We start from the raw sequence: 22,133 nt of genomic DNA, 5'->3' as shown, positions 1-22,133 counted from the left end.
AATAATAATAATTTTGTTCACAGTTACAAGGTGTCACGGCGGCTCCTCCCACGTCTTCGCGCAGCTGACAGGAGTTCCCGAATAAATGTGCGCAGGCCACGCCGACTCTTGATTACACGAATCTGGCTCCCTCACTATAAATGGTTGCCTGCATCACTGTTTCGGTATTGAACCTTGACCACACAAGCGCGCTGAGGCTCAGTTTGCGCGCCACCGCTATCGTTTAAATAAAAGTTGTCATGAGCCGAACGTTACCTGGCATTCCGGGCCAGGTTTCTTGATGTTCCGTGTTCTGTTCCCTGTCTGTTTGCATGGAGTCGTGCATTTGCATCCTTTCTGCTTGTGCTGCGGCGAAATAAGTCTGAGTGGAACACTGGTGTTAAATTGTGTGGTATCTTATCAGGGTCTTAGTTGCACTCTCAGCTGTGTCAGTGGGACTGCAGTGTGTGTGGTATGTCCCCAGTGAGAGTGATATCCTTCCCTTTCCCTGTGTCCAGTTTCTCTTTGTCCAAATGCTATTCCTATATTTGTTTGTTTGTCGCCATTGTGTAAAAGAAAGTGTCTTGGTTTAACATATAGATGCTCCTGAGTCTGACTACTTTTGTCCCTGTTTGTGTCGTAATACAAGGTGAAACATTATTCATTTAATGTATTTTTTATGTATTTCTTCTTTTTGTGAGAACATTTGTTGTTGATTAGATTGATCAGGGTAAGAGTTCTTATGTAATGTAAATCAATTTGTTATAAACATAATTTTTAGCAATCTATTTAAGAGCTGAAGTGAAAAAAGTTGCATTTTACAAGCCCATACCATCCTAAAGTTAAAGTGATTGGTTTGTTAGAGTGATACACAGTATGTCATAGCACAAGGTGCACACAAGAAACTTTTTGTAAGCCTGGAGAGACCTGCGTGGGAACGGTACATTGCTCGATTTACCCCAGTGGCACCTTTATAATTTGTCATTAGAACTTATCGTTTCTAATTATGAGTCCACTTCCTTAGCGGCTAGGCCAGCACTGCTCTACGCCAGGGGAGACAGTGGACACCATCCACCAATACCAGAAATTAGGCCCACTTGAGCAGTTCACAGAGTTCAGATACACCAAATCACAATTGTGGTGCCTGGGAGAACCACCTTATTGATTACTGCATCTCCCCTGCCAGGTAAGTATCCTAAACATGACACTGTCTTAAAATCAATCTCTTATAAAAGTGGCTACATGACAAGGTAAAGATGCAGACAGTCACAACAACTGTACACAGTGCATAAAAAATCCTTACTGATAGAAATTATTAGATATTCTAAAAAGAAGAAAATTCTAGAGTGTGTTGAAATAAAAAACAAGAAATTAACTCCTCACCTGATCTTCAGGTTCTTCATGTATCAGTCTCTCTCCATGTACATGTGGAAGAGTCTGTGCTCCACTAGAATCCAGGGTCATGAAACTTTGACTAGACGGTTTTAAAAAGTTCAGGTCGCTCTTTCTGGAGTCGGTTGTTCTACACACATCATAATTATATGTGTGCTGTAGAGTAGCGGTGCCTCCTACATCTGCATAAAGAGGTGGATAATACGGAATAACAGGAAGATTCACTCCAGATTTATAAACCAAGCGCTCACGTCTCCATCTGTAACACTTCACTGATATTATGGCTATGAGGGACATGATGAAGAGAAATGAAACTGCAAGCCAAGGCCAAGATGAGGTAAAAAGTCAAGTCTTCACTGTGCAGCTTGTCTTGTGTGAAGTCAGTGAGATCAGAAAGCAGCTCAGGGAAGCCGTCTGCAACGGCCACATTAACAGTGACAGTAGCCGAGCGAGGGGACTGTCCATTGTCCTCCACTACAACAGTGAGTTTCTGTTTGACTGTGTCTTTATCAGTGACTTGTCGGATTGTTCTGATCTCTCCATTCTGCGCCCCCACTTCAAACAGCGCCCTGTCTGCCACTTTCAGCAGTTTATATGAGAGCCAGGCGTTCTGTCCAGAGTCCACGTCAACAGCCACCACTTTAGTGACCAGATAGCCCACATCTGCTGAACGTGGCACCATTTCAGCCACTGGAGAGCCACCAGTCTGCACTGGGTACAGGATCTGAGGCGCGTTATCGTTCTGGTCCTGGATTATTATTCTAACAGTCACATTGCTGCTTAATGGTGGGGAGCCTCCATCTTGCGCTCTAACACAAAACCTAAACTCCTTTATCTGCTCGTAGTCAAAAGAGCGCACAGCCTGGACGACTCCACTATCAGCCATAACAGAAACGTATGATGAGACAGATACTCCATTTACAGAAGAGTCTTCCAGCAGGTATGAAACACGCGCATTCTGGTTCTGATCTGCATCTCTAGCATTTATTCTGAATATAGACAGACCAGGAGTATTGTTTTTCTAGCACTGAAGCTTCATATGAGCTCTTTTCAAAAACAGGAGCATTATCATTAACATCTGTTATCTGTATAGGATAGTGATGCTGCTGGAGAGTGATGGCACTCCCTCATCAGCACATTTAATACTGATGTTGTACTCAGAATCTCTTTCCCTGTCTAAATTAAGATCTGTCACCAAACTGAAGAAGTTATTAGATGTTGATTTTAAAGTAAAGGGCATATTCTCATTTAATGTACAGTAAACCTTTCCATTTTCTCCTGAATCTGGATCCTGAACATTTATCATTGTTATAACTGTTCCAAGTTTAGAGTCTTCAGGTAACATACTTATTTTTGACATGATTTTAATAATTGGAATGTTGTCATTTGAATCCATGACGTCTACGTCAATTTTGCATGTATCAGTAAGACCTCCTTCATCACGTGCCTGTACATGTATTTCATAATGGTGAGACTTTTCATAATCAATATTTCTGATTATTTTTAACTCACCAATATTTATGTCGATGTCAAACAGCTGTGAAATACTATCAGCTGAATTTGTTATAGAATAAGATATTTTACTATTAGATCCATCGTCAGCATCATTAGCACTGACTTTAATTACTGCTGTACCTATTGCTGTATTCTCGGTGATGGAAGTCTTGTAAACCTTTTGCGTAAAAACTGGCGCGTTGTCGTTTACATCCAGCACAGTTACGTGTATTTGCGCGGTTCCCGTTAACTGAGGATCACCTCCATCCAGAGCTGTTAACACCAAAGTCATCTGCTCTTTATTTTCTCTGTCTAAAGATTTTTGTAGGACCATTTCAACCATCTTCCCACCGTCGGACAGTTGTTTTAATTTAAGAGTAAAATGGTCAGTAGGATGTAGCGAGTAGCTCTGAAGTCCGTTCATCCCAACATCCGGGTCTACTGCTCTCTCTAAGGCGAATATCACACCGGGAACAGCAGACTCGCTAATTTTAAATTCCATTTCATTCTTTGGAAAAGAAGGTGGATTATCATTAATATCCGTCACCCTCCACTGTGACACTGTAAAATTCCATTGGATTTTCCAGAATGATCTGAAAATGGAGCGCGCAGGGCGTCGTCTGACCGCATAAAGCCTCGCGATCTATCTTCTCTTTGATTAACAGGAGACCTCTGTCTCGATTCAGCTCGATGTGTTCAGCGCTGTCTGATGTAAAAATGTGAGCTTTTCCCGATTTCAGCCTTTTTATCTCTAATCCCAGGTCCTGCGCTATGTTCCCAACTACAGAACCCCTCGGCATCTCCTCGGGAACAGAATAAGTGACCTGCGCGCGCACTGAACTGAAGGAGACGAGCGAGAAAAACAGGACCAGTACTTGCCGCGCCATTGTTCTACCCGACATTATCCACTGCAGCAGGAAACAAGCCGCCAACAAATATCCCCGTAATAAAAGCTGATCTTCACTCAGTGCTGGAGTCCATGCAAGAAATATTCCCTCAGTCTGGATCCTTGAAGTACAAGGCGATAGTCGAGATGTCTTTGTTAAAAATCCTCCATGTCCGCGACGTTCCGCAGCGCGGCTGTTTCTGTCTTTAATATGTGGAGATAAGAGGGGAGGTCCTGCTGGAAATTTATTCTGCAAAACTTTAACATGCTGATCAACAGCGGCACTCTGAGTCCAGAGACCTTCACTACAGACATAAAAATGTAAAACAATACACTTAATTCACGGCTCTAATATATATTTTTCTTCAGAAAATGAGTTAATGATAACCAAATATAATGATCAAAGTTAATATCAGAAACCGCTAATTGATATCAATTGAATAAGTAAATTAGCCTGAGATCAATTAAATGGCTTATGACGTCTGTTCTAACAATAATAATACTTATTTTTTGTTTATTAATAAAAATAACATAATAATTAATTTTATACTACAAGAAACAATAATAGATTAATTACAATTAAATAATTATGATAGTTGCTGAAGTTGTTTCACCAACATCGTCACATTATAGATGTTTCAGCACCACACTGAAACAAAGTGGACACATGGTCAATCTTAAAGAAAATACATATTTTACACCTAATGTTTTAGCATTGTCGTAATGTGAATAAACCCAACAAACCTGCTGTCAGTGGCATTATAATACAGTAAAAACATTTTTTTTTTTTAACATAAATTAGACAACTTAGTTTAAAAGAGTAACGGTAATAAAAACAACAGCTACGGTATACTCTTCTCAGTGCATCTATATACCTATATACTACAAAAAGTGAACAATAATAATCTGTCAAACCTAATATTATAACATTGCAGTAATGTATATAAACCAAACAAACCTGCTGTATCATGTTCAGTTACTTAACGTCAATGTTAAAATACTAAGTGTTACAGATCCCTTCATTTTTTTAGTTTTAGCCAGAGTTCACTTTTTTAACTGAATGTGAAACTTCTGATTAACTTAGTGGGAATCAATTTAAACTATTAATTACAACCAAGAACTGGATACTACTAATATCAGCAGTCATTTTCAATTACTTTGTATAAAAAGTATAATTTATAGTTTTATTTTACTTAAAAAAGGATAATTTATACCTCATACTTATGGTTTTTTTTAACGTTATTTTATAGTGGAAAAAAAGACTGTACTGAAAATATTTGTTACTCAGACGTACTTGCATCTGTTCCGGGATCATACGACATGTACGTGACGTCACTTCTGCTAAATTGCACTTTCAGCAGGTGGGGCATACCACCGACAAACGCAACGTTTATAAAACGAAGAGTAGCAAAATCAGACCAGCCCGATAAATTAAGTCACCAGAATCAAGAAAAAATATTTGCAAAGTCTTATGTTCAGTTTGGCAAATTGTTGCGTCACTTTGCTAACAATGTCAAACCCTACCAAGCAGCCATAAGAAAATCGATTGTTTAAGATAATATATCATCTAACAACAAAATAATACAAAAAAAACATGAATAACAACTTTGAAAATGTGTGATGTGCTGACATTAACTGTTAATGATAAAAATCAGATGCAAATAATATTAGGCAGTTCAACACACTCAATGTACTCTGAACGAAAATATATATAAAAAAAATAACTATCCTAAATAGATTAAGATCTTTAATAAGCATTTACTCTGACTCTAAAGCTCATTGGAATTTTGAAATCTATCAACATGAAATGTAAAAAAAATTAAATGAAAAGCATGCAATGAAACTGTGTATTCAAAACAAAAATGATTAAACATCCAGAATAATATACGAGATAAAAAAAAGTTTTAAAAGTAATTCCTCACCTGACCTTCTGGTTCTTCATGTATCAGTCCCTCTCCATGTACATGTGGAAGAGTCTGAGTGCCACTAAAATCCAGGGTCATGAAACTTTGACTAGACGGCTTTAAATAGTTCATGTCGCTCTTTCTGGAGTCGGTTGTTCTACACACATCATAATTATAAGTGTGCTGTAGAGTAGCGGTGCCTCCTACATCTGCATAAAGAGGTGGATAATACGGAATAACAGGAAGATTCGCTCCAGATTTATAAAACAAGCGCTCACGTCTCCATCTGTAACACTTCACTGATATTATGGCTATGAGGGACATGATGAAGAGAAATGAAACTGCAGCCAAGGCCAAGATGAGGTAAAAAGTCAAGTCTTCATTGTGCAGCTTGTCTTGTGTGAAGTCAGTGAGATCAGAAAGCAGCTCAGGGAAGCCGTCTGCAACGGCCACATTAACAGTGACAGTAGCCGAGCGAGGAGACTGTCCATTGTCCTCCACAACAACAGTGAGTTTCTGTTTGACTGCATCTTTATCAGTGACTTGTCGGATTGTTCTGATCTCTCCATTCTGCGCCCCCACTTCAAACAGCGCCCTGTCTGCCACTTTCAGCAGTTTATATGAGAGCCAGGCGTTCTGTCCAGAGTCCACGTCAACAGCCACCACTTTAGTGACCAGATAGCCCACATCTGCTGAACGTGGCACCATTTCAGCCACTGGAGAGCCACCAGTCTGCACTGGGTACAGGATCTGAGGCGCGTTATCGTTCTGGTCCTGGATTATTATTCTAACAGTCACATTGATGCTTAATGGTGGGGAGCCTCCATCTTGCGCTCTAACACAAAACCTAAACTCCTTATCTGCTCGTAGTCAAAAGAGCGCACAGCCTGGACGACTCCACTATCAGCCATAACAGAAACGTATGATGAGATCGATACTCCATTTACAGAAGAGTCTTCCAGCAGGTATGAAACACGTGCATTCTGGTTCTGATCTGCATCTCTAGCGTTTATTCTGAATATGGACAGACCAGGAGTATTGTTTTCTAGCACTGAAGCTTCATATGAGCTCTTTTCAAAAACAGGAGCATTATCATTAACATCTGTTATCTGTATAGGGATAGTGATGCTGCTGGAGAGTGAAGGCACTCCCTCATCAGCACATTTAATACTGATGTTGTATTCAGAATCTCTTTCCCTGTCTAAATTAAGATCTGTCACCAAACTGAAGAAGTTATTAGATGTTGATTTTAAAGTAAAGGGCATATTCTCATTTAATGTACAATAAACCTTTCCATTTTCTCCTGAATCTGGATCCTGAACATTTATCATTGTTATAACTGTACCAGGTTTAGAGTCTTCAGGTATCATATTTAATTTTGACATTATTTTAATAACTGGCCTGTTGTCATTCACATCGAGAACATCTATTTCAATTTTGCTTATATCAGTTAGACCACCCTCATCACGAGCTTGTACATGTATTTTATAGTGGTGAACCATTTCATAATCAATATTACCTGTTATTTTCAAGTTGCCTTCATTCTGGTCTATTTGAAAAAGCTGCCGAATACTACCAGCTGTATTTGTTATAGAATATGATATTTTACCATTTGATCCCTCGTCAGCATCATTAGCACTGACTTTAATTACTGCTGTACCTATTGCTGTATTCTCGGTGATTGAAGCCTTGTAAACATTTTGCGTAAAAACCGGTGCGTTGTCGTTTGCATCCAGCACAGTTACGTGTATTTGCGCGGTTCCCGTTAACTGAGGATCACCTCCATCCAGAGCTGTTAACACCAAAGTCATCTGCTCTTTATTTTCTCTGTCTAGAGATTTTTTTAGAACCATTTCAACCACGTTGCTGCCATCAGCCTGTTTCTGTAATTTAAGAGTAAAATGGTCAGTAGGATGTAACGAGTAGCTCTGAAGACCGTTCATCCCAACATCCGGGTCTTCTGCGGTCTCCAGAGCGAATTTAACACCGGGAAAAACTGACTCGCTAATCTCAAAATTTAGTTGATCTTTTAGAAAAGAAGGTGGATTATCATTTATATCCGTCACCTCCACTGTGACACTGTAAAATTCCATCGGATTTTCCAGAATGATCTGAAAATGGAGCGCGCAGGGCGTCGTCTGACCACATAAAGCCTCGCGATCTATCTTCTCTTTGATTAACAGGAGACCTCTGTCTCGATTCAGCTCGATGTGTTCAGCGCTGTCTGATGTAAAAATGTGAGCTTTTCCAGATTTCAGTCTTTTATCTCTAATCCCAGGTCCTGCGCTATGTTCCCAACTACAGAACCCCTCGGCATCTCCTCGGGAACAGAATAAGTGACCTGCGCGCGCACTGAACTGAAGGAGACGAGCGAGAAAAACAGGACCAGTACTTGCCGCGCCATTGTTCTACCCGACATTATCCACTGCAGCAGGAAACAAGCCGCCAACAAATATCCCCGTAATAAAAGCTGATCTTCACTCAGTGCTGGAGTCCATGGAAGAAATAGTCCGTCAGTCCGGATCCTTGAAGTACAAGGCGATACTCGAGATGTCTTTGTTAAAAGTCCTCCATGTCCGCGACGTTCCGCAACGCGGCTGTTTCTGTCTTTAATATGTGGAGATAAGAGGGGAGGTCCTGCTGGAAATTTATTCTGCAAGACTGCAACCTGCTGACCAACAGCGGCACTCTGAGTCCATTCAAATAAATTACACATTCCTCTTGAAACTTTTAAATTCTTGCTTCTACGTGATTCCGTTCTTTTTGTGTCTGAAACTTTTTTATTCCATTTTTACGTCCGGGCAACAAGTTTCGAACCATATCAAACTAAATCACAGCATACATGTGAACACATTTATATCATTTATAATTGTTTATACAGAAATTTAAGTCCATTAAAGAAATATCCTGATTTGCAACCAAGAATTCCGATTTCCAGGTAAAATAGCAAGGATACTTATATATATTGAACATGATGTTAAGCGTAATGTGTTCTACTGTAAGAATGGTCCGTGCTTGATTAAACATGGATCAATCACCGTAGATTATTTGATCTCATTCAGGGAGATGAATGTGTTTCAGCACTCTGGTCAGTACACTGAGTGTTTGTTCTTGTGTTGTTCACTTTCGACATTTAAATATTATTGGTGTCTTTAGTAACTCTAATCATTACAAAAGAAAAAAATAGCACAGAAATTGTAATCAAAAGATATCGGCATGAAGGGCGGATAATGCGTAATGTCCAGAAGATGGTCGTCTGCTCTTTAAACAGGCGTTCGCGTTTCTACTTGTAACGTTGATCTGACAGTACAGTTACGAAGGAGACAGTGAGGATAAACGAGAGAACCAATGACAACACGAGGTAAAACTGAGATTTCATGAAATTAAATGGTGAATTCGGAGAGGACTCCTGAGAAGCTGTTCTTTACCAGTATTATAAACGCCGTTTATAAAATATGTCACTCACGCTGGTTCTTTGCATTCTGCAAAGCTGCTGTGTTCATGGAACCACCTAACTGTTTCTTTGGTCAGGTTGTTTCTGCCTGACCAAGTCATACGGTGCGCAACGTTAGTAGAATTAGAAATAAATGAAACATGAAATAAAAATAAAAAAGTAATAGATTAGCATGTGATGCGTTCATAGCTCCATGTGTGTTTTGATTTATTTATTTAAATTACACAATAAATCCTGTGACATATTTACTGCTGTTTACATGTGCATGTCATCATTTGGCATAAACATAAGTTAGTGAGAAGTCAGTGCGCAGAGGTAACAAGATTAAAGAAAGTAAATCATTTTCTTCACAGTTACAAGGTGTCACGGCAGCTCCTCCCACGGCTTCGCGCTGCTGACAGGAGTTCCCGGATAAATGCGCGCAGGCCACGCCCCCCTTGAATAACCGAATCTGACTCCCTCACTATAAATGGTTGCCTGCATCAGTGTTCTGGGTTCCGGTATTGTATAATTGTTTCAGGTCTTCGTTGCGCTCTCGGCGGCAGGAGTGCAGTGTGTGTCCCGCGTGAGAGTGATATCCTTCAATTTTCCTGTATGCAGTTCCTCTTTTCCAACCACTATTCCCATTGCCATTGTGTAAAAGAAAGTGTCTCTGTGTAACATATCTGATCCCTTTTCAGCACAGATAGAATTTCTGAATTTGTCCCTGTTCATGTTGTGACACGTGGTAATACAATTTAATGTATTTTATTCATGCATTTGTTGCTGATCAGGGGAAAATTCCTATGCAATATAATTCAATTAGTTATAAACATTTTACTGTACTTTACTTTAAGAGCTGAAGTGCAAAGCAATTAAATACTGCATGTCCATAGGATTCTGCAGTTGAAGTGATTTTGTGTGAGTGTGTGATTGTAGTGATACACAGTATGGCACAGCACAAGGTGCACACAACAAATGTTTTGTGAGCCAGGAGAGAACCTGGACAAATAACACCACTGCACTGGCCAAGAAAGCACAGCAGCGTCTATACTTCCTCCGCAAACTAAGAAGAGCAAGAGCACCAGCCCCCATCATGTACACATTCTACTGAGGAACCATCGAGAGCATCCTGTCTAGCTGCATCACTGTGTGGTTTGGAGCCTGCAATGAGTCCTGCCAAAAAACTCTCCAACGCATACTCAGAGCAGCTGAGAGAATCATCGGTGTCCCTCTCCCCTCCCTCCAAGACAGCACACGTCTCACAAAAAAAGCCCTCTGCATAGCAGCCGATCCCACCCACCCAATGCAAACCTTCTTCAGCCTGCTGCCATCAGGGAGGAGACTTCGGAGTCTCCAGGCCAGGACCAGCAGACTGAAGGACAGCTTCACCCATCAGGCGGTCAGGAAGCTCAACTTTCTCCCGGCTCTGCCCCCACTCCCCTCACTCCCCTCTTCCACTCCACAAACTCTCTGAACTCTAACATAAACACAAAAACACACACAAACTGACCGTGCACTGTCACTCTGCAACATTGGTCTGCCAACTACCTCACTTTGTCACTTTGTCACTTTCACACTTACAAGCTCTGTTGCACTACAATGTTCACATTGTTTACATGGTTTGCACTCTCCACCATGTGCCCTTATTTGTATAATGTGTTTTTAAAATTGTATTTATACCTTTGTATTTAATGTTACTTGTAAGCACCATGGGTCTGAGAGTAACGAAATTTCAATTCTCTGCATGTCCTGTACATGTGGCAGAATTGACAATAAAGCTGACTTTGACTTTGACTTTGAACTGAATGGGAACAGTGCCTTGTTCAAGTTTACTCCAGTGGCACCTTTATGACTAGTGAATAGAACTAACAACCATCCAATTACGATTTCACTTCCTTAGTGTACTCCTCTTAGTAAGGGCAGAGAGTGAACACAGTCACCCACTGCCAAATATTATGCACCTTTGGGGAGTTCACAGATGTCAGATCAACCAAAGCCCAATGGTGAAGCCTCTCCCCTGGGAGAACCACCTTGATGATTAATGCATTTCCCCAGCCAGGTATATATCCTAAACATGACACTGTCTTAAAATGTATCTTTCATACATGTGCTACATGTCAAAGTATGAACGGAGACTGTAACAACACCTGTACACAGTGCATACAAATCCTTACTGATAGAATTTATTAGATTTTCTAAAAAGAAAAAAATACTAGAGTGTGTTAAAATTAAAAACAAGAAATTGTCTCCTCACCTGATCTTCAAGTTCTTCATGTGTCAGTCTCTCTCCATGTACATGTGGAAGAGTCTGAGCTCCACTAGAATCCAGGGTCATGAAACTTTGACTAGACGGTTTTAAAAAGTTCATGTCGCTCTTTCTGGAGTCGGTTGTTCTACACACATCATAATTATAAGTGTGCTGTAGAGTAGCGGTGCCTCCTACATCTGCATAAAGAGGTGGATAATACGGAATAACAGGAAGATTCGCTCCAGATTTATAAAACAAGCGCTCACGTCTCCATCTGTAACACTTCACTGATATTATGGCTATGAGGGACATGATGAAGAGAAATGAAACTGCAGCCAAGGCCAAGATGAGGTAAAAAGTCAAGTCTTCACTGTGCAGCTTGTCTTGTGTGAAGTCAGTGAGATCAGAAAGCAGCTCAGGGAAGCCGTCTGCAACGGCCACATTAACAGTGACAGTAGCCGAGCGAGGGGACTGTCCATTGTCCTCCACTACAACAGTGAGTTTCTGTTTGACTGCGTCTTTATCAGTGACTTGTCGGATTGTTCTGATCTCTCCATTCTGCGCCCCCACTTCAAACAGCGCCCTGTCTGCCACTTTCAGCAGTTTATATGAGAGCCAGGCGTTCTGTCCAGAGTCCACGTCAACAGCCACCACTTTAGTGACCAGATAGCCCACATCTGCTGAACGTGGCACCATTTCAGCCACTGGAGAGCCACCAGTCTGCACTGGGTACAGGATCTGAGGCGCATTATCGTTCTGGTCCTGGATTATTATTCTAACGGTCACGTTGCTGCTTAATGGTGGGGAGCCTCCATCTTGCGCTCTAACACAAAACCTAAACTCCTTTATCTGCTCATAGTCAAAAGAGCGCACAGCCTGGACGACTCCACTATCAGCCATAACAGAAACGTATGATGAGACCGATACTCCATTTATAGAAGAGTCTTCCAGCAGGTATGAAACATGCGCATTCTGGTTCTGATCTGCATCTCTAGCATTTATTCTGAATATAGACAGACCAGGAGTATTGTTTTCTAGCACTGAAGCTTCATATGAGCTCTTTTCAAAAACAGGAGCATTATCATTAACATCTGTTATCTGTATAGGGATAGTGATGCTGCTGGAGAGTGACGGCACTCCCTCATCAGCACATTTAATACTGATGTTGTACTCAGAATCTCTTTCTCTGTCTAAATTAAGATCTGTCACCAAACTGAAGAAGTTATTAGATGTTGATTTTAAAGTAAAGGGCATATTCTCATTTAATGTACAGTAAACCTTTCCATTTTCTCCTGAATCTTGATCCTGAACATTTATTATTGTTATAACTGTTCCAAGTTTAGAGTCTTCAGGTATCATATTTAATTTCGACATGATTTTAATTACTGGACTGTTGTCATTTATATCAACAACATCCACTTCAATTTTACATTGGTCTGTTAGGCCACCTTCATCACTTGCCTGTACAAGTATTTGATAACGGTGAGATTTTTCATAATCAATGTTTCCAATTACTTTCAAGTTGCCTTCATTTTCACTGATATGAAATAATTCAGGAATTACACCTTCTGTATTTGTTATAGAATATGATATTTTACTATTTGATCCCTCGTCAGCATCATTAGCACTGACTTTAATTACTGCTGTACCTATTGCTGTATTCTCGGTGATTGAAGTCTTGTAAACCTTCTGCGGAAAAACCGGCGCGTTGTCGTTTGCATCCAGCACAGTTACGTGTATTTGCGCGGTTCCCGTTAACTGAGGATCACCTCCATCCAGAGCTGTTAACACCAAAGTCATCTGCTCTTTATTTTCTCTGTCTAAAGCTTTTTCTAGCACCATTCTGACAATTTGCTCACCATCAGCTTGTTTCTGAAGTTTAAGAGTGAAATGGTCAGTAGGATGTAGCGAGTAGCTCTGAAGACCGTTCATCCCAACATCCGGGTCTACTGCTCTCTCTAACACGAATATCACACTGGGAACAGCAGACTCGCTTATCTTAAATTTCATTTCATTTTTCTTAAATAATGGAGGATTATCGTTAATATCCATCACCTCCACTGTTACACTGTAAAATTCTATTGGATTTTCCAGAATGATCTGAAAATGGAGCGCGCAGGGCGTCGTCTGACCGCATAAAGCCTCGCGATCTATCTTCTCTTTGATTAACAGGAGACCTCTGTCTCGATTCAGCTCGATGTGTTCAGCGCTGTCTGATGTAAAAATGTGAGCTTTTCCCGATTTCAGCCTTTTTATCTCTAATCCCAGGTCCTGCGCTATGTTCCCAACTACAGAACCCCTCGGCATCTCCTCGGGAACAGAATAAGTGACCTGCGCGCGCACTGAACTGAAGGAGACGAGCGAGAAAAACAGGACCAGTACTTGCCGCGCCATTGTTCTACCCGACATTATCCACTGCAGCAGGGAACAAGCCGCCAACAAATATCCCCGTAATAAAAGCTGATCTTCACTCAATGCTGGAGTCCATGCAAGAAATATTCCCTCAGTCTGGATCCTTGAAGTACAAGGCGATACTCGAGATGTCTTTGTTAAAAATCCTCCATGTCCGCGACGTTCCGCAGCGCGGCTGTTTCTGTCTTTAATATGTGGAGATAAGAGGGGAGGTCCTGCTGGAAATATATTCTGCAAGACTGCAACCTGCTGATCAACAGCGGCACTCTGAGTATAGAGACTTGTACTACAGAAATGAACTCTACAACTGAAGACAATAAACCAAGGTTTTTAACTTATTTTTTAGAAAACAAGATAATGATAACAAAACAGAATTGTTTAAATTTAAGTCAGATAATACCAATTTACATAATTAGGCTGAGAATGAATAGATAAAACAACCGAAGACATAGTAAATGGTTTATAACTTTTGTAATTATAACGATACCAACATTTTGTTCAATAATAAAACCAAAAACTTCGTCAGTATAGTACTATTTACAAATAATAATAATAATATAACAACAATAAAAACGATTATTTTAGTAGTTTGACGAACATGGCTATTGGTGTTTCAGCACCATGGCCAGCGAACTGAATGTGAACCTTTTGACTACCTTCGAGTGAGGTAATTGAAACTATTTGTCACGACCCGAACGTTCCTGGTGTTGTGTGTCTCTCGTGTTCCTGTTCACCTTGGTTTTTTCTACCTGTATGTTAATAAAAATATACCCTGAATGTGTACAGTCCTCACGCAAGCATTGTACTTGTCACCCGGTTTGTCGTCTTTTTCCTGTCATGTGTGATATCTTCCTATTAAATGCCTGTTTGTTCCTGACTCGAGCGTTTGCGTTATCCCTGCGCTGCGCCGCCGTGACAGTATTCATTTCGGTCAAGAATTGGAAATCACTAATATCAGTACTCATTTTTCTTAACTGGGTATAACCAGTATAATTTACTTTGTTGGTTTTCCTTCCTGATATTTATGATTTCATACGCAATTTTCCGATAACTAGTTAGTCATTTTAAAATCTAACTCAACTGGAAAATGACTGTAACGTGAATATATGTTATTCAAACGTACATGCACATGATCCTCGAGCTTCTGCCCTCTGTGTGACGTCGTTTCCGCTAGAGAATCCATTCGGTGGGCGAAGTCCGTACCACCGACAAACACAGCGTTTTTAAAACAAAGAGTGGCAAAACTAGACTAACAAAGTCTTTTTATACCAGCTCCTTAAAGTAAGTTACCAGAATAAAATTATGTTTGTAAAGTCTTATGGTCGATTTGGAAAATCTTTACATTACTTTACTAACAAGGTCAAACTTTAACAAACAGCCATGCAAAAAAGGATCAATTTAATAGATTAAATGATGTAACAATAAGCTAAACTCTACAGAAGAAGAAGAATATAAACAAAAAACTATGTTTGCGCAGAGATTAAATATTAGTTAGAAAAATCGTATTCCAAGTGATAATAAACAATACAGCACACTCAACCTAGTCTTAAAAATATAGAAAAAAATAAATACCCCTAATGGATTCACACCTTTAATGACTCTAAAGCTCATTGCAATTTTGAGATCTATCAGCATGACTCCTGCAAAAAAACTCAATTTATATCATGCAATAAAGTATGTATGTAAAACAAAAACAATTAAAGAACCAGAAAATCTTACAGCATAAAAGACTACAAAAAAACACCTCTCACCTGATCTTCAGGTTCTTCATGTATCAGTCTCTCTCCATGTACATGTGGAAGAGTCTGAGCTCCACTAGAATCCAGGGTCATGAAACTTTGACTAGACGGCTTTAAAAAGTTCAGGTCGCTCTTTCTGGAGTCGGTTGTTCTACACACATCATAATTATAAGTGTGCTGTAGAGTAGCGGTGCCTCCTACATCTGCATAAAGAGGTGGATAATACGGAATAACAGGAAGATTCGCTCCTGATTTATAAAACAAGCGCTCACGTCTCCATCTGTAACACTTCACTGATATTATGGCTATGAGGGACATGATGAAGAGAAATGAAACTGCAGCCAAGGCCAAGATGAGGTAAAAAGTCAAGTCTTCATTGTGCAGCTTGTCTTGTGTGAAGTCAGTGAGATCAGAAAGCAGCTCAGGGAAGCCGTCTGCAACGGCCACATTAACAGTGACAGTAGCCGAGCGAGGGGACTGTCCATTGTCCTCCACAATGACAGTAAGTTTCTGTTTGACTGTGTCTTTATCAGTGACTTGTCGGATTGTTCTGATCTCTCCATTCTGCGCCCCCACTTCAAACAGCGCCCTGTCTGCCACTTTCAGCAGTTTATATGAGAGCCAGGCGTTCTGTCCAGAGTCCACGTCAACAGCCACCACTTTAGTGACCAGATAGCCCACATCTGCTGAACGTGGCACCATTTCAGCCACTGGAGAGCCACCAGTCTGCACTGGGTACAGGATCTGAGGCGCGTTATCGTTCTGGTCCTGGATTATTATTCTAACAGTCACGTTGCTGCTTAATGGTGGGGAGCCTCCATCTTGCGCTCGAACACAAAACCTAAACTCCTTTATCTGCTCGTAGTCAAAAGAGCGCACAGCCTGGATGACTCCACTATCAGCCATAACAGAAACGTATGATGAGACAGATACCCCATTTATAGAAGAGTCTTCCAGCAGGTATGAAACACGCGCATTCTGGTTCTGATCTGCATCTCTAGCATTTATTCTGAATATAGACAGACCAGGAGTATTGTTTTCAAGCACTGAAGCTTCATATGAGCTCTTTTCAAAAACAGGAGCATTATCATTAACATCTGTTATCTGTATAGGGATAGTGATGCTGCTGGAGAGTGACGGCACTCCCTCATCAGCACATTTAATACTGATGTTGTACTCAGAATCTCTTTCCCTGTCTAAATTAAGATCTGTCACCAAACTGAAGAAGTTATTAGATGTTGATTTGAAAGTAAAGGGCATATTCTCATTTAATGTACAATAAACCTTTCCATTTTCTCCTGAATCTGGATCCTGAACATTTATTATTATTATAACTGTACCAGGTTTAGAGTCTTCAGGTATCATATTTAATTTTGACATTATTTTAATATTTGGACTGTTGTCATTTGAATCAATAACATCCACTTCAATTTTACATCGATCTGTTAGGCCACCTTCATCCCTTGCCTGTACAAGTATTTGATAACGATGAGATTTTTCATAATCAATCTTTCCAATTACTTTTAAGTTGCCTTCATTTTCACTGACATTAAATAATTCAGGAATTACACCTTCTGTATTCGTTATAGAATATGATATTTTACTATTAGATCCCTCGTCAGCATCATTAGCACTGACTTTAATTACTGCTGTACCTATTGCTGTATTCTCGGTGATGGAAGTCTTGTAAACCTTTTGCGTAAAAATAGGCGCGTTGTCGTTTACATCCAGCACAGTTACGTGTATTTGCGCGGTTCCCGTTAACTGAGGATCACCTCCATCCAGAGCTGTTAACACCAAAGTCATCTGCTCTTTATTTTCTCTGTCTAGAGATTTATGTAGCACCATTTCAACAATTTGCTCACCATCAGCCTGTTTCTGTAATTTAAGAGTAAAATGGTCAGTAGGATGTAGCGAGTAGCTCTGAAGACCGTTCATCCCAACATCCGGGTCTACTGCTCTCTCTAATACGAATATCACACCGGGAACAGCCGACTCACTAATCTTAAATTTCATTTCATTTTTCTTAAATAATGGAGGATTGTCGTTAATATCCGTCACCTCCACTGTTACACTGTAAAATTCTATTGGATTTTCCAGAATGATCTGAAAATGGAGCGCGCAGGGCGTCGTCTGACCGCATAAAGCCTCGCGATCTATCTTCTCTTTTATTAGCAGGAGACCTCTGTCTCGATTCAGCTCGATGTGTTCAGCGCTGTCTGATGTAAAAATGTGAGCTTTTCCCGATTTCAGTCTTTTTATCTCTAATCCCAGGTCCTGCGCTATGTTCCCAACTACAGAACCCCTCGGCATCTCCTCGGGAACAGAATAAGTGACCTGCGCGCGCACTGAACTGAAGGAGACGAGCGAGAAAAACAGGACCAGTACTTGCCGCGCCATTGTTCTACCCGACATTATCCACTGCAGCAGGAAACAAGCCGCCAACAAATATCCCCGTAATAAAAGCTGATCTTCACTCAGTGCTGGAGTCCATGGAAGAAATATTCCTTCAGTCTGGATCTTTGAAGTACAAGGCGATAGTCGAGAAGTCTTTGTTAAAAATCCTCCATGTCCGCGACGTTCCGCAGCGCGGCTGTTTCTGTCTTTAATATGTGGAGATAAGAGGGGAGGTCCTGCTGGAAATATATTCTGCAAAACTGCTACCTGCTGATCAACAGCGGCACTCTGAGTATAGAGACTTGTACTACAGAAATGAACTCTACAACTGAATACAATAAACCAAGGTTTTAAACTTATTTTTTAGAAAACTAGGTAATGATAACAAAACAGAATTATTTAATTTTAAGTCAGAGATGACCAATTTACATAATTAAGGTGAAAATGAATAGATAAAACAACCTAAGACATATTAAATGGTTTATAACTTTTGTAATTATAACGATACCAACATTTTGTTCAATAATAAAAAACAACAACTTCGTCAGAATAGTACTACTTACAAATAATAATAGTTTGACGAACATGGCTATTGATGTTTCAGCACCACGGCCAGTGAACTGAATGTGAACCTTTTGACTACCTTCGAGTGAGGTAATTGGAACTATTTGTCACGACCCGAACGTTCCTGGTGTTCTGTGTCTCTCGTGTTCCTGTTCACCTTGGTTGTTTCTACCTGTATGTTAATAAAAATATACCCTGAATGTGTACAGTCCTCACGCAAGCATTGTACTTGTCACCCGGTTTGTCGTCTGTTTCCTGTCATGTGTGATATCGTGTTATTAAATGACAGTATTAATTTCGGTCAAGAATTGGAAATCACTAATACTAGTACTCATTTTTCTTAACTGGGTATAAACAGTATAATTTACTTTGTTGGTTTACCTTCCTGATATTTATGATTTCATACGCAATTTTCCGATAACTAGTTAGTCATTTTAAAATCTAACTCAACTGGAAAATGACTGTAACGTGAATATATGTTATTCAAACGTACATGCACATGATCCTCGAGCTTCTGCCCTCTGTGTGACGTCGTTTCCGCTAGAGAATCCATTCGGTGGGCGAAGTCCGTACCACCGACAAACACAGCGTTTTTAAAACAAAGAGTGGCAAAACTAGACTAACAAAGTCTTTTTATACCAGCTCCTTAAAGTAAGTTACCAGAATAAAATTATGTTTGTAAAGTCTTATGGTCGATTTGGAAAATCTTTACATTACTTTACTAACAAGGTCAAACTTTAACAAACAGCCATGCAAAAAAGGATCAATTTAATAGATTAAATGATGTAACAATAAGCTAAACTCTACAGAAGAAGAAGAATATAAACAAAAAACTATGTTTGCACAGAGATTAAATATTAGTTAGAAAAATCTGATTCCAAGTGATAATAAACAATACAGCACACTCAACCTAGTCTTAAAAATATAGAAAGAAAGAAATACCCCTAATGGATTCACACATTTAATGACACTAAAGCTCATTGCAATTTTGAAATGACTCCTGCAAAAAAAATCAATTTATATCATGCAATAAAGTATGTATGTAAAACAAAAACAATTAAAGAACCAGAAAAAAGACAACAAAAAACACCTCTCACCTGATCATTGGGTTCTTCATGTATCAGTCTCTCTCCATGTACATGTGGAAGAGTCTGAGCTCCACTAGAATCCAGGGTCATGAAACTTTGACTAGACGGCTTTAAAAAGTTCAGGTCGCTCTTTCTGGAGTCGGTTGTTCTACACACATCATAATTATAAGTGTGCTGTAGAGTAGCGGTGCCTCCTACATCTGCATAAAGAGGTGGATAATACGGAATAACAGGAAGATTCGCTCCTGATTTATAAAACAAGCGCTCACGTCTCCATCTGTAACACTTCACTGATATTATGGCTATGAGGGACATGATGAAGAGAAATGAAACTGCAGCCAAGGCCAAGATGAGGTAAAAAGTCAAGTCTTCATTGTGCAGCTTGTCTTGTGTGAAGTCAGTGAGATCAGAAAGCAGCTCAGGGAAGCCGTCTGCAACGGCCACATTAACAGTGACAGTAGCCGAGCGAGGGGACTGTCCATTGTCCTCCACAATGACAGTAAGTTTCTGTTTGACTGCGTCTTTATCAGTGACTTGTCGGATTGTTCTGATCTCTCCATTTTGCGCCCCCACTTCAAACAGCGCCCTGTCTGCCACTTTCAGCAGTTTATATGAGAGCCAGGCGTTCTGTCCAGAGTCCACGTCCACAGCCACCACTTTAGTGACCAGGTAGCCCACATCTGCTGAACGTGGCACCATTTCAGCCACTGGAGAGCCACCAGTCTGCACTGGGTACAGGATCTGAGGCGCATTATCGTTCTGGTCCTGGATTATTATTCTAACAGTCACGTTGCTGCTTAATGGTGGGGAGCCTCCATCTTGCGCTCTAACACAAAACCTAAACTCCTTTATCTGCTCGTAGTCAAAAGAGCGCACAGCCTGGACGACTCCACTATCAGCCATAACAGAAACGTATGATGAGATCGATACTCCATTTACAGAAGAGTCTTCCAGCAGGTATGAAACACGTGCATTCTGGTTCTGATCTGCATCTCTAGCATTTATTCTGAATATGGACAGACCAGGAGTATTGTTTTCTAGCACTAAAGCTTCATATGAGCTCTTTTCAAAAACAGGAGCATTATCATTAACATCTGTTATCTGTATAGGGATAGTGATGCTGCTGGAGAGTGACGGCACTCCCTCATCAGCACATTTAATACTGATGTTGTACTCAGAATCTCTTTCCCTGTCTAAATTAAGATCTGTCACCAAACTGAAGAAGTTATTAGATGTTGATTTTAAAGTAAAGGGCATATTCTCATTTAATGTACAGTAAACCTTTCCATTTTCTCCTGAATCTGGATCCTGAACATTTATCATTGTTATAACTGTACCAGGTTTAGAGTCTTCAGGTATCATATTTAATTTTGACATGATATTAATTACTGGGCTGTTGTCATTTTTATCCATAACATCCACCTGAAGTTTACATGTATCAATAAGCCCCCCTTCATCAACGGCTTGAATATCTATTTGAAAATGGTGGGACTTTTCATAATCAATGTTACCTATGACTTTCAGTTCACCTTCAATCTCATTAATATGAAACAATTCAGGAATCACATCTTCTGCGTTTATTATATAATATGATATTTTACTATTAGAGCCCTCGTCAGCATCATTAGCACTGACTTTAATTACTGCTGTACCTATTGCTGTATTCTCGGTGATGGAAGTCTTGTAAACCTTTTGCGTAAAAACTGGCGCGTTGTCGTTTACATCCAGCACAGTTACGTGTATTTGCGCGGTTCCCGTTAACTGAGGATCACCTCCATCCAGAGCTGTTAACACCAAAGTCATCTGCTCTTTATTTTCTCTGTCTAGAGATTTATCTAGCACCATTTCAACCATGTTGCTGCCATCAGCCTTTTTCTGTAATTTCAGAGTGAAATGGTCAGTAGGATGTAGCGAGTAGCTCTGAAGTCCGTTCATCCCAACATCCGGGTCTACTGCTCTCTCTAACACGAGTTTTGCACCGATCACAGCAGACTCGCTAATCTTAAACTTAATTTCATTTTTCTTAAATAATGGAGGATTATCATTAATATCCGTCACCTCCACTGTTACACTGTAAAATTCCATTGGATTTTCCAGAATGATCTGAAAATGGAGCGCGCAGGGCGTCGTCTGACCGCATAAAGCCTCGCGATCTATCTTCTCTTTGATTAGCAGGAGACCTCTGTCTCGATTCAGCTCGATGTGTTCAGCGCTGTCTGTGGTGTAGATTCGAGCTTTTCCCGATTTCAGTCTTTTTATCTGTAATCCCAGGTCCTGCGCTATGTTCCCAACTACAGAACCCCTCGGCATCTCCTCGGGAACAGAATAAGTGACCTGCGCGCGCACTGAACTGAAGGAGACGAGCGAGAAAAACAGGACCAGTACTTGCCGCGCCATTGTTCTACCCGACATTATCCACTGCAGCAGGAAACAAGGCGCCAACAAATATCCCCGTAATAAAAGCTGATCTTCACTCAGTGCTGGAGTCCATGGAAGAAATATTCCCTCACTCTGGATCCTTGAAGTACAAGGCGATAGTCGAGATGTCTTTGTTAAAAATCCTCCATGTCCGCGACGTTCCGCAGCGCGGCTGT

General features: G+C 40.4%; 2 protein-coding genes and 4 pseudogenes across 2 annotated transcripts; all 6 read right to left on the bottom strand.

Annotated features, from left to right (window-relative positions):
- Positions 1-1,030: 1,030 nt before the first annotated feature.
- LOC114768674 (uncharacterized) lies at positions 1,031-1,173 on the bottom strand (annotated as a pseudogene).
- A 177-nt stretch (positions 1,174-1,350) lies between these two features.
- LOC114768585 (protocadherin beta-16-like) lies at positions 1,351-3,948 on the bottom strand (annotated as a pseudogene).
- A 1,707-nt stretch (positions 3,949-5,655) lies between these two features.
- LOC114768584 (protocadherin beta-16-like) lies at positions 5,656-8,310 on the bottom strand (annotated as a pseudogene).
- Positions 8,311-11,006: 2,696 nt separating this feature from the next.
- Positions 11,007-11,158, bottom strand: LOC114768668 (uncharacterized; annotated as a pseudogene).
- A 244-nt stretch (positions 11,159-11,402) lies between these two features.
- Positions 11,403-18,084, bottom strand: LOC114768429 (protocadherin beta-16-like). Its single transcript, XM_028960698.1, has 2 exons — positions 15,503-18,084; positions 11,403-11,536 (listed from the first exon to the last, which is right to left on the bottom strand). Exons 1-2 carry the CDS (start codon positions 17,903-17,905, stop codon positions 11,531-11,533), a joined length of 2,409 nt encoding a protein of 802 aa, XP_028816531.1. The 5' UTR covers positions 17,906-18,084; the 3' UTR covers positions 11,403-11,530.
- Positions 18,085-18,897: 813 nt separating this feature from the next.
- Positions 18,898-22,133, bottom strand: LOC114768583 (protocadherin beta-16-like). The gene is made up of 2 exons (XM_028960939.1): positions 19,540-22,133; positions 18,898-18,912 (listed from the first exon to the last, which is right to left on the bottom strand). The coding sequence occupies exons 1-2, from the start codon at positions 21,949-21,951 to the stop codon at positions 18,898-18,900; spliced, it is 2,427 nt and encodes an 808-aa protein (XP_028816772.1). The 5' UTR covers positions 21,952-22,133.

The sequence above is a fragment of the Denticeps clupeoides genome, chromosome 18 (assembly GCF_900700375.1).
Source record: "Denticeps clupeoides chromosome 18, fDenClu1.1, whole genome shotgun sequence".
NCBI classification, from domain to species: domain Eukaryota; kingdom Metazoa; phylum Chordata; class Actinopteri; order Clupeiformes; family Denticipitidae; genus Denticeps; species Denticeps clupeoides.
The sequence above is the reverse complement of the archived record's forward strand: the minus strand, read 5'-3'. Positions and strand labels throughout refer to the sequence as shown.